The 12,857-nt window shown below is 41.3% G+C and overlaps 1 protein-coding gene across 1 annotated transcript in view; it reads left to right on the top strand.

Moving 5' to 3' along the window:
- ctage5 (CTAGE family, member 5) overlaps positions 1 to 12,857 on the top strand; it is a 37,472-nt gene that overhangs the window by 13,831 nt on the left and 10,784 nt on the right. The window contains exons 8-24 of the mRNA XM_034195052.1: positions 1,078 to 1,209; positions 1,558 to 1,579; positions 2,584 to 2,672; positions 2,916 to 2,987; positions 3,198 to 3,308; positions 3,416 to 3,487; positions 5,193 to 5,297; positions 5,486 to 5,608; positions 6,119 to 6,277; positions 7,187 to 7,277; positions 8,019 to 8,086; positions 8,166 to 8,236; positions 8,314 to 8,415; positions 8,951 to 9,047; positions 9,130 to 9,197; positions 9,494 to 9,579; positions 9,661 to 9,771. Coding sequence (XP_034050943.1) covers positions 1,078 to 1,209; positions 1,558 to 1,579; positions 2,584 to 2,672; positions 2,916 to 2,987; positions 3,198 to 3,308; positions 3,416 to 3,487; positions 5,193 to 5,297; positions 5,486 to 5,608; positions 6,119 to 6,277; positions 7,187 to 7,277; positions 8,019 to 8,086; positions 8,166 to 8,236; positions 8,314 to 8,415; positions 8,951 to 9,047; positions 9,130 to 9,197; positions 9,494 to 9,579; positions 9,661 to 9,771 — 1,579 coding nt within the window. The remainder of the gene's footprint in view (positions 1 to 1,077; positions 1,210 to 1,557; positions 1,580 to 2,583; positions 2,673 to 2,915; positions 2,988 to 3,197; positions 3,309 to 3,415; positions 3,488 to 5,192; positions 5,298 to 5,485; positions 5,609 to 6,118; positions 6,278 to 7,186; positions 7,278 to 8,018; positions 8,087 to 8,165; positions 8,237 to 8,313; positions 8,416 to 8,950; positions 9,048 to 9,129; positions 9,198 to 9,493; positions 9,580 to 9,660; positions 9,772 to 12,857) is intronic.

Genomic DNA, 12,857 nt, shown 5'->3' with positions numbered 1-12,857 from the left:
TTGAACCTGTAAGCCTGGTTTCATTTGTGTTCTCGCACTCTCTCACTGGTACAGGTTCAAAATGTATTTTTGTAACATTCATCTGATGATATCTTATGATACACCAGTAAACAATTAAAGAACACTCAAAGTGTAAGAAACATTTAACCTCAGGAAGGCCATTTATGTATGTAGCTGACACTTGTTAGCCATCGCTTTGATGTGCCGGATCAGACTCTGGCAGCGTGTTTACATGTCAGCGGGAGCTGTAAGTGAACTTTGGTGGTCATTTGACTGAAATGAGTCTTTCTGGCAGGTGATGTCTCTTATGTTAGATATTTGTGTGCTGCAGGAAATCTTTATCTTGTTTTTGGAGGTCTGAGGCCAAGATGAGACATCACTTATGTCTGAGGGACTGTGATTCATCCCAGTGAAAAGGTGAAAACCTTTTAAAATGTCATCTTTGGCCCTGTGTATTAAAGAATTAGCTTTTTTCAGAATTGAAATATTATTGCAGTAACTTGACCTGTCATTGTGGATCCCGAGAAACTGACTTCATACTTCTTTGTCTTCCAAAACCGATGAGTTGTTGTCCATTCGGTTGCTTCTGTTTTTGCTCGGGGTTGCCACAGCGGATACAGCCAGAACTGCATTGCTATTTGGCACAAGATTTACACCACATGCCTTTCCTGACGCAACTTCAGTATAACCTGGAGAAACACACACAGCCGATGGTGTTCCAAAGAGGTCTCCCATCCAAGTACTAACCAGGTCCCGCACTGCTTAGCTTCTGAGATCTGATGGGATTAGGCTGACACAGAGCACATTGGCTGCTCCAGAACCGATGAGTGTCATGTTTTATTTTGTCTGCCAGAGTTTTAAGCAGAAACTGGGAATATGACTACTCATATCATTTCAAGGTTTTTGTTGTTAGTAAGTTGTTGTTTTTCAGTCAGGTGAACTCGCTGGTTTTGTGAGTCAGCAACAACAACTCTGAGGACTTTTTGTGTGGCACTTCGGACAGACAGATGTTGATCTTGATTTGTTCAGACTTTGACAGAGGATGTCTGTTTCCTCTGTCTCTGTGTTGTCCTGTAGGTTGTGTCGTCCCTGCCTGAAGACATTAGACCTGGACCTGACCTGTACGGGTTGCCATGGGAACCAGTTATCTTCTCCAGTGTGGTGGGACTGGTAACCGTGCTCCTGTTCAGCTGTAGATGTTACCGCTCTGTGAGTGTTCACACACAGTACATCTGATGCATTAACAGGAATGTTTTTTATAAGGTCTTACAGCAGAGGCATCCAACTTCTGATCCAAGAGACTGCCCACCCTTCATCTATTCATGTCTTCATGCTCTCCTCACAGCTGAATATTTAACTCTGGTGTTTCCCAGCTTTTGATTGGATGAGCACACCTAACTGTGTTAATTAGCTGTGGGTGGAGCTTGGGGAGTTGGAACATGCAGGGCAGGTGATGACCAGGAGCACGATTAGACACAACCTGTCTTACAGTGACAGTTTGTTGGCTGTTTGTCACTATGATGACTAATTTTTCTTTGTTCTCTTGTTTGTCCACAGGTCAAAAGCAGGCTTTACCGACGTAAGTCACATGTTATCATTCCTTAAGATCCCCTTTAATTTAAAGTAACAGTCACAAAATCCTGAGGTTTCTCTCCTTTGAAGGAGAAATGATTGTTCTCTGAGCTCATCACTATCCTCTCTGTGCTGCGTTCTTGATGTTGCTGCAGCTCAGGTTAAGGTCCTTCATCTTCTTCTCCATGGTTCTTTACCTGGTCACTCTAGGTTGACCACGCCCTCTCATGCCTTCAGGGTTCCACTGGACTTCTGTTTTGAGGGTACATCAGATAGTTTGGGGATTGTCTACAAACTAAGTCCCAGTTGTTAGTTTGTTAATGAGCTGTTCTGAGGATAATATTCCAGTCTTGTTTGAGTGAGTCTCTGATTCTTCTCAGCTGTTTGTTCTGGAATATCCCCAGACTGTGTGCAGGTGTTGTTTTCCAGCATTCAGACCCTGATGATGTTGCAAGCTTGATTCTAACATATCAGTTAAGTCTTTACATCTTGAAGGTCTTTGTCGTTGATGGCAGTGGTCCTGTCTGCTTTTGCTGTTCATCCTCCATCTTTTGCTTTTGCTGATGTTAAGCTGATCTCCTTCAAGGTGTTTGCCAGTTTTGGAGATTTCACTTTTACCAATTGGTGTTTTCTGGAAAATAATGAAGGTCATTAGTCCTGGTTGGTATTCTGTACTGACTTTGTAATATTTTAAAGTAATTCTCTGTATATGCTGACAAAAGTGTACTCATTGTCTACACTACTCCTCCATTTCACACCTGTCTCAGAATGAAGATCCCTTAGCTTGTAGACCAGGTCTGACCTTTTCACCACAATACACCAACAATCGATTTATGGAGGTTTTACCCATTAACAATATCTGAGGTGCTATTCAGGTTTGTTGTACTCTATGATCGTTACATAAGAAAATCAGGTTGAAGTAGGACAGCTGTCAGCAACGGTTCAGTGCTGTAGGAGCTAGATTTGGGTTCAGGATGCCGTTGTTTAATTTTTGTGTTTCCTGATGTTCAGGTAAAGAGCATCAGATGGCTGAACAGGTTTCTCAGCTGCTAGAAGAGAAATGTGAAGTCCTGCAAACTCTGAGCCAAATTCAACAAGAGGTTAGTACTGACTGAATGGGAAGAATGTTTTCATTCATTGAGAGTTGCAATGTACCTTTCAACAATGCTTGTTGAAGGGTAGGTTCCACCTTTCAGTGAATGAAAATACTTTTACCATTGCATGAATGGGGAAAAAATGTTCATTATTTGTTTTATATGACACCTAAACAGATCTGCATCATTTGACATTTTGCTTAAAATTAGGTAGACAGACACTGATGTGTTTATTTCTGTCACCTGCAGTTTGAAGACCTGGAGTGCTCGCTGAAAAATAAAGGCATCTTGGCCCAGATGGAGAAGACTGAACATCTGGAAGTAAGTGATGGAGAGAAAGAACACTGTCTGGTTTGTGTTTGTGATGTGGAGTCTGCACAGCCAGGTGCCCCCTTTAACATAAACTAAAATGATGGAAGTTTTTTAAAAAAGCCAAGTGTGGAAAAAAGACGTTAAAGAACACATGGCAGTTTGACATGCTTTTTAATGCAGAGATCATACACTAGTGCTGCTGATGTCTGACTCCTGCAGGCCAAAGCCAGACAGATAGAATGTTCCAATAGAGAGCTGGAGCGGGATAGTGACAGTCTGAAGGACCAGCTAGACCAGCACAGAGAGCACCAGACAGAACAAGAAAAACGGGTAAGGTACACCCACGATAACGGCTAACAAACATCAACTGTACTGTCTTAAAAATAACTCCTCATTCCAGCATCAGCCAAAGGAGACTTTTTTTTTAATCCCTGCAGACAGCAGATCTTGAGGAAATGATAAAAACATTAGAAGAAGAAACCAATGACTTCCAGTCACAGTATGAGCAGGTGCAGTATCACTGTTAATACGTTTGCTTGTCTTAGAGGTGTGGAAAGTACTCAACTCTAGGATGCATCGCAAAGCAGAAGCTAAGGTGCCTTGTCACGTGCAGACATTTGACCCCTGCACTGCAGCGCAATTCGCTGTGCCAGTGCTACCCACCGTGTCCCACTGGATGCTGCACTTTGTGTCGCTGGATGGTGCGTTATCTACAATAATTATTTCGTAGCGGATTAATCATTTGTTGTCAGAGTTTGGCTGCTGAAAACACCTCTAACCGCTTCCAGAATCACAGAGGAATTTTCTACAGCTGCAGCTTTTTTCTCTTTCTCTCATGCGCTTCATGAGGTGGAGAATGCATTTGGAATGATCTAAAAGGTATTTATTTATATTGTAATCTTCTTGGTAAAACAGTTGCATTTTCATTCCTTCTTATGAGTATCTGTAAAATTATGTTTATGATAGATTTAATATCTTATCATAATCCTTCAGATGTGGTGCAGTGCACTGACGCAATGACTCGCATGACAGTGTTTAATTGTTTGCACAGTGTTCATGTGAAGTTCACATAATTAATTTAATGCATGCCAAAGATTTTGAACATTTCAAAATTTTCAGAGTGCACTTGCATGAAGCCATGCACAGTTTACAGTCTTTAACAATGAGTTTGCGAGTTTAATCTCTGGCACAGCAGATTGCATACCAATGTGTGGATCAAATTCGTGCAAGTGTTAAGGCACCTTAACACTTCTGCTTCCATGCAGCGTCAGACATTCTATAACATACCATATTAGCTTGAATGTAAGACCTGATTGCCCTGATTATAAGACAAACATTTTTACACATATTTAGAAAAATATTCAATCTCGTTTGTTGTGGCAACCACAAAGGGGAAAAAAGAAGGCAGAAGAGCTTGCATTTTACTAAGTCTTGTTTTTGAAAAAGAAAATGTTTATTTTGAAATTGATGCTAATAACAGCACTCTGAGAGAGGAAAAAACACTGGCTAGTGCAGTAAAGAGTGCAAAGTGGCCAACATTAGCTCCCTGGATCAATATGTCTCTCAGTTCTATGGACTGCATTTCTATGTAGCAAGCACTTCACAGTGACACCTCACGTCTACTTCACCAGACAAGGCCAGTAGCCATTGTTACAGCTGGGTTTACTGAGACAATGCAGATTAAGTGTCCTGTCCAAGGACACAGACGTAACATGAGTGGGATTTGAACCCAGATCTAAGTTACCTGCTCTGAAGCTCTCTAGAAGTAACACATTCTCCTCCATTGGTGGGTGCTTGGACCCCATTGAGTGCATGGGTTGCTGGGAGATGTGTAAATGATGATTTGTTCAGGGATTGTGGCAAATGCACTGAAGCAGCCTCCAGCACCGTGAGCATAACGTCAACCTCACAGCCTGACCTTTGCCTGTTTTCAGCAGCTGTGACCATTAATAAAAGTGGTGTGAGAGGAAGACATTCTTTAGGGGTTTTGGCCGCTACCCACTCCTCTGTATACATGATTATAAGAACCACCAGAATTTTTTTGATTTATCTTCGGGTTGGGGGGTTGTCTTATATTGGAGTCAGTATGTAATTAGGCTGGAGGGAAAAATCAACCTGATGTGAACATACGGTGTAGTTATTGATCGGTTATTAGTGTGTTTGTGTGTGTGTGCGCTTGCACACATCTCTTAGTCTCACACTTTGTGTGTTCAGGCTCAAACCAGTTTGAAGGTGTACAGTATGAACAGCGAGAGACTGCAGAACAACCTGGAAATGGCTGTAGAGGAAAACAATGTTCTGCAGCAGAGCAACACACAGGTATGATGACGCACAAAGGAACTGCAGCTTTCCCAGGTGATCATGTGACCTTCCCCATACAACACAGGTTTAATCCCACCTTTGCCATAATGCTGTTGCCAAGCTAATGGGTTCCTTTGGTAACCCTTTGACCTCGGTGTCATTGGCTTGTTTGTGCAGCCTTGTTTCATCTCTTCTTCTCTGTGCAGTTGCATCAGCAGGTGGAGGGCTGGGCAGAGCGAGTGAGCGAGTTGGAGGAGGAGATGAGGAGGTGTGAAGTCAACCATAGTAGGATGCTGCAGGATGCGGCTAACAAGGACGAGCATATCGTGGTACGGACAGTTCTGAGCCTAAAATGCATTGTATGTGTCTCTGGTGCTGCGTGGCATCATTTTGATGGCAATATTAACAGATTGCAGCATGTGTGTATTTAAATATTTCTGTGTTTAAGTCACAAAAGAGTCAGACAGTGACAGAAAGCCATTATCAAAGACAAATGATGTGCAACGACTGAGCGGTAACACAAACGCACCCTGGTACACATGCATACACACACACACACATGCATGGAACCCGTGCGGTGTGCTTCAGGACTTTGGCTTTACTGTGTCATCTGGATCCTGATTACGAAATCTAACACCGTTAAACTACGTTGAGTGAGTGCTCATACTTCAGCCTTCAGGCCACTCATAGTCTAATGCTGTGTGAACGCACTTTGATTTCTGCATCTAAAATGTTGGTGACTTTATAAACACAACAGGATCAGCAGTTCAAAGTTGTGTCCTTTTGGGATAAGTTGATATGGTAATCACTGTGACACATGTCGTCGTTTCTGCTTCCAGTCTTTGACAGACCGACTGCTGAGGATGAAAGCCTGGGTGTCAGACATTGAAGATAAGGAGTTTGAGGAAGGAGCAGCGGAGGAGGCTCCCAGTGGGAGGGGAAGAGCAGGAACGGGGACTCACCAGCCAAGAGTCCAGAAACTGATCTATGCTGCTAAAGTACGTCACCATGATAACCGTGTGTGCGTGCAGCTTCATATGAATGTGTTCTGCTCCCCAAAGAGTTTGTGAAATATTTAAATTCACTGACACCGACTCGGGGTATTTACGTTGAAACATGAGATCGGATTGGGGTGGCGTTTGAAGTTTTATGGACACTCTACTGGACTGTCATGGATGTGTTCAAGTCCAGAGGCTCCAGCAGAAGCTGAACCAGAATATTTACACTAATGTTCTCGCCTATGGTCATGAAGTCTGCCTAATTTCTGAGAGAATAAGGCTGTGGATACAAGCGGCAGAAATGAGATTTCTGTTTTGGGTGTCTGGGCTTAGAACCTGGACAGGGTGAGAAGCTCAACTATCCAGGAGGGACTGCCCCATCATATTGAGAGGAGCCAGCTGAGGGGGTTGGGGCATCTGGTGAGAGAGGTCTTCCAGGTGCGTCCAAGTGGTAGGAGGTCCAGACAAAGACCCAGGACATGCTGTAGGGATTATATTCCCCAGATGGTTTAGGAATGCCTCAGGATCCCCCAGGAAAATTTAGAGGACATGGCTGAGGATAGGGAAGTGTGGGTTGAGCTGTGTCATCTGCTGCCACAGCAACCTGGACCCAGATAAACAGAAAATAAATGAAAGATTTAGGGTTTTTAATTCCTGATTATTATATAATAAAATACAAATATAAAAATGACTTTTCCTCATGTGGGAGAAAATGTGAATCAATGTGGTTAAAGTTTGAAAACAGTAGATTTTACACAAAATTGTCATTTTACCTGACAAAAACAAATCTGTTCCTCTTTGTGACCTCAACATACCAAAAAGGTTGGGTGGTGTCTGTGTAACTTTGGAATTTGCCGTTATTGGGATCTGACCATTATCGGGTTCAAGATGTTCTGTGTTTGTGTGTAGCTGAATGCAGATCTGAAGTCAGTGGACGAGGACAAAGACAGAGTGTTTGCCCGACTGAACGATGAAGTCAGAGCTGCCGAAGATCTACAAGGTAAGTCAGGTTCAGGCTGCATCTGTAGCTTCTCCAGGTTCGAATCGCACCCTAACCAATGTCTCTAATACAGGCTAAAAAATGCCCCCAAATAATATATACTTTAAAAAAAAACTGGCATTTACTGACACATTTTAGTGTTTTTAATTATATTTTTAATAATTGTTGAATCTGAGACCACCTGCTTTGATGCTTCTGATTTAAAAGGTTTTCTGTCAGGCGTTTTTATCCTTTGTGCTGGTCTGAACGCTGTCGTTTGGACTTTGTGCCACAAAGTCAGGTGGTTTTAGCTCCTGCGTTCTGTGTCCACGTATTCAAAAGATCCTGTTCACCATTACAGAGTTAGCTGTAGAAGTCTTACCTCACTTTACAATTAAATGAAGTCTGTCAAATTCAAGCTCCGCCCCTTAAACTCAATCTCCACCAAAATTGAATCCGTTCTTCTGGCCCAGGCACAGCGTTCACATCAGATGTCTTTTTGAGGTACCTGCTGACAAATGGCGGTGAAACTGTCACCTCGTGGACAGAGATACTTATCAAGACAATAAACTGGTTTAGTGCTCGTCTGGATTTTCTTAATCTGCAGAAGAACACCTCAAATAAATTACACTTTAAAGTGGTCATTGCACATTTTACAAACATATTTTAAAAAATTCCTCTTTAGCATCTTTTCATGAACATGCATGTATATGTAACTTAATTGGGTGTTTTTTCTCTTTTTTTTTTTTTTTTTTTCTGCAGAGAGCACCGAGCAGCTGAGGAATGAGCAGATCATTCTTCAGACGGACACCGAACGTTACTCTGATCAGGTGTCAGTCCTCAGTTTTGTTGAACGTTTGCTCAGTGTCACTTTATGTCTTTACTCATGGTACATGTGGATGTGTTCAGGTCCAGAGGCTCCAGCAGAAGCTGCAGATAATGACGGAGATGTACCAGGAGAACGAGCTGAAGCTTCACAGGTATGAAAATAAATGAGTTCCTCCAGAAGCTGCAGTTTGTTGTTAAGATGATAATGCATGAATAATAATGTGTCTAGGCTGCTGACTGTGGAGGAGAAAGAACGCCTGCAGAAGGAGGAGAAGTTGAGCAAAGCGGACAGAAATATTACGCTGGCCATGGAGGAACTCAACAATTACAGGTATGACAAGCACACACTAGGAGGCAGTGTCCTTTTAAACAGGTCTGCAGGGGGAATGCTTTAAATTTCTGCACTTCTGTGTCATTTGTGTCTGAGGCAAAGAAAAGAATTGTGGGTAATGAAATGACGGGGAGATTTTTTGACACCAGATACCAACATGCTGTCTGTGATGGGCTTAAAACGCAAAAAAAAGAATGGAGGAAACTCATGACTCAAATGTTTCTACTAAACATCAAGAAACACAAATTAATTTTAGGGAACAGGAAACCCAGAATGCACATTTGGTTTAGTTCATGACGTCTCCCAGGAGATGCGGTTCTGGTCTTTGCTAACAGCGGTTATGTGGAACTACACTACATACATGCAACGCTAATTTGATTTGAATTGCGTTTCACTTGCGTTTATGGCATTTGTTGATCTATAAATAAGCAACATAATGTTCCATATATTTGCTTGATAAATGATAGTTTTTGTATTACTTTGGAACGCTTGTTTTGAGTGTGTTCTGATGGAGTGGCTGATTGTGTTCTTTCAGGCAGCGTGCGGAGGAAATGGAGGAGGAACTGGAGAAAACCAAACAGTCGTATCAAACACAGATCTCTGCTCACGAGAGGAAGGCTCACAATAACTGGGTCTGTAAATGACTCCGTGTCCACATGTTCTCATCACGTTTGTGGTTCTGATGTGTGTGTGTTGTTTTCCCTGTTTCTGCAGCTGGCAGCTCGAGCTGCAGACAGAGAGCTCACAGACATCAGGAGGGAGCACGCCCTTCTCAGGCAGAAGTGAGTATTTCAGCCCCAAACATAAACTGCATGGATTCTTAAATGTTCATGTTTTTATCTATGTGATATTGCGGACAGACTGTTTCTGAAGTTTAAATGGCAGAAATGTTTCTTTTTAGTCATGAATGCAGCAGGTTACTCATAAATATATATTTCAAAAGTGTGTGTGTATTTTTTTTTTAACTTAAATACAAAGAATACATTTTCTGAAAATGTTAAGTTTGATGTGACGTGTGTATATTTGGAGGTTTTTGTGGTCCAGGGTTTGTGTTAATGTGGTGTGTGTTTGTGCGTAGGCTGACGGACACACAGTTTAAACTGGACGCCCTCGACAAAGATCCGTACGCCCTGAACAGCCTCGCCCGACCGCTGCCTTTCCGAGGTTCACACTCACAGGTTTTAAGATGAGGTACTCAAGTATAAACGTCCACAACTTGTAGCTCAGACTTTCTTTCCCTGGTAGGTGAAAGGTCGCCATTTGGCCCCTCTCCTCTGGGCCGACCCTCCTCTGAAACCAGACAGTTTCCGTCTCCTCCCACTCTGATGGACGGACCACCTTCTCAACTCCCAAGAGGTATTTATATGTCCAGCTGCACTGATCCACATCCACGGAACCGTGGCTCACATTTACAACAGTCCTCGATAAATATGGAGCTTTTCACATGCATCTAGGCAGGATACTGCAAATACTGTTTATTTGTACAGCCCCACATCAGGAGCTGCCTTAGAGTGCCCGACGCGGGTCAGGTCAGACCTCACCGGCACATAAGGAATTGCATCCTGGATGGCAACCACCCAGATAGACATGTAAACAGCTACCTGCTGTAGCCAGGTGAAATGTGGGCATGTCCTTGATCTTCTCTAGCCATTGAGGATGACAAGTAGTTGGTGTTTGTCACTTGATGGGTGTGGCCAGCTTGTGGTTACTTGGCGTTAACCCTTTACCTACTGAGGCTATAAATGGACGATTGGTTATAATTTTTATTATAGCAATAAAATTAAGAAATAATGTTCTATGTTTGTGTGCTTTGGTACCCTTTTCCAAGAGTACCTGAATTTCAATTATATTACACCTGATTAACTATTTATACACATTATTTGTAAGTTTTAGCATTTAAAATGAGAAAAAACACAAAAACGAACTTGATTTTTTTTCAGTTTTTTAGTGAAAAATGATTATGTAAAGGAAGTTTGGATTTCACATTTTTAACAGGAAGCTGTAAGTGTTTACAATCAAAATAATTAATTTTGTGTGTCTAGAACTCAGAAACATTGCAGAAACAGTGCAAAAGTAAACATTTTACAAGGCGAAAATATGCAAAAATTAACCAATTTTAAAGTGCAGAACCAAACAATATGAATAACAACAAACAAAGTGCAAAACTATATATAAATATATCAATTATTATCTGTATTATTAAAATGTGCAATAAATATTAATAAAATGTGCACGCATTTGATCACTCATTTTGTGCAAAATTATACAATATGAATAAAACAATAAAGTGTCAAACTATATACAAATATATAACCAAGAATCAAAATTAGATCTAAACTACATCAGTCAGTGCGGTACTGTTTGTAACAGTTTCTGTCTGGCTGAAGACAGAGGCCAATTTTTACAAAGTTTGCACATCCAGCAGGTTGACCTCTTGCAAACCTTGCAAGAACGCCGCCCCTTTGTGGATCGCTGGCAAGTTGGGTTTCCACTGCTTGTTGGCACCGGGCAGTGGCTTGTGGCTGATGGAGCCATCACACGCACACACACCTTCACAGATGACACTAACACCCTGCCTTTTCCTCAGAAATTACTACATTTATGTTTGCTGTCTGTCTCTGTACTTTTCTGTCACTTTTGCGCTCTTTTTCATACTTTCCCTCGTTTCAAAAGTCACCGAACATACTTTACCGTAATATATGCAACATACAACCCCTGGCAAAAATTATGGAATCACCGGCCTCAGAGGATGTTCATTCAGTTGTTTAATTTTGTAGAAAAAAAGCAGATCACAGACATGACACAAAAATAAAGTCATTTCAAATGGCAACTTTCTGGCTTTAAGAAACACTATAAGAAATCAAGAAAAAAGATTGTGGCAGTCAGTAACGGTTACTTTTAGACCAAGCAGAGGAAAAAAATATGGAATCACTCAATTCTGAGGAAAAAATTATGGAATCACCCTGTAAATTTTCATCCCCCAAATTAACACCTGCATCAAATCAGATCTGCTCATTGACATTGACCCTATGCCATGACATTGACCCTATGTGTCTTTTTGCAAGGAATGTTTTTGCAGTTTTTGCTCTATGGCAAGATGCATTATCATCTTGAAAAATGATTTCATCATCCCTAAACATCCTTTCAATTGTCCAAAATATCAACATAAACTTGTGCATTTATTGATGATGTAATGACAGCCATCTCCCCAGTGCCTTTACCTGACATGCAGCCCCATATCATCAATGACTGTGGAAATTTACATGTTCTCTTCAGGCAGTCATCTTTATAAATCTCATTAGAAAGGCACCAAACAAAAGTTCCAGCATCATCACCTTGCCCAATGCAGATTCGAGATTCATCACTGAATATGACTTTCATCCAGTCATCCACAGTCCACAATTGCTTTTCCTTAGCCCATTGTAACCTTGTTTTTTTCTGTTTAGGTGTTAATGATGCCTTTCGTTTAGCTTTTCTGTATGTAAATCCCATTTCCTTTAGGCGGTTTCTTACAGTTCGGTCACAGACGTTGACTCCAGTTTCCTCCCATTCGTTCCTCATTTGTTTTGTTGTACATTTTTCGATTTTTGAGACATATTGCTTTAAGTTTTCTGTCTTGACGCTTTGATGTCTTCCTTGGTCTACCAGTATGTTTGCCTTTAACAACCTTCCCATGTTGTTTGTATTTAGTCCAGAGTTTAGACACAACCAACATCTTTTGCAACATTGCGTGATGATTTACTCTCTTTTAAGAGTTTGATAATCCTCTCCTTTGTTTCAATTGACATCTCTCGTGTTGGAGCCATGATTCATGTCAGTCCACTTGGTACAACAGCTCTCCAAGGTGTGTTCACTCCTTTTTAGATGCAGACTAACGAGCAGATCTGATATGATGCAGGTGTTAGTTTTGGGGATGAAAATTTACAGGGTGATTCCATAATTTTTTTCCTCAGAATTGAGTGATTCCATATTTTTTTCTCTGCTTGGTCTAAAAAAGTAACCGTTACTGACTGCCACAATCTTTTTTTCTTGATTTCTTATAGTGTTTCTTAAAGCCAGAAAGTTGCCATTTGAAATGACTTTAGTTTTGTGTCATGTCTGTGATCTGCTTTTTTTCTACAAAATTAAACAACTGAATGAACATCCTCAGAGGCTGGTGATTCCATAATTTTTGCCAGGGCTTGTATAGCATACTGTTGGAAAGCACGGGTTCTTGGCTTGCTGTCAGTGTTGAAATTTTTTAGATTGAGGGCTTACTTGAGAAAAGGTAATGAGAATCAGCGGCGCACTAGTGTGAAACGTCCGTGTTTTTCCTCTGCGTTTTGACGTCACAGGCTTACATTTACCGTAATACACCATATATCATTGGAAAGCCCTTGGTGTTAGCTTAACAATGCACTTTGAATCATTCGGATTGGACAAACTATGGCGGAGTTACGGTA

The sequence above is a fragment of the Thalassophryne amazonica genome, chromosome 19, assembly GCF_902500255.1.
Source record: "Thalassophryne amazonica chromosome 19, fThaAma1.1, whole genome shotgun sequence".
Lineage (NCBI taxonomy): Eukaryota > Metazoa > Chordata > Actinopteri > Batrachoidiformes > Batrachoididae > Thalassophryne > Thalassophryne amazonica.
This window is presented reverse-complemented; position numbering and strand designations above follow the sequence as displayed.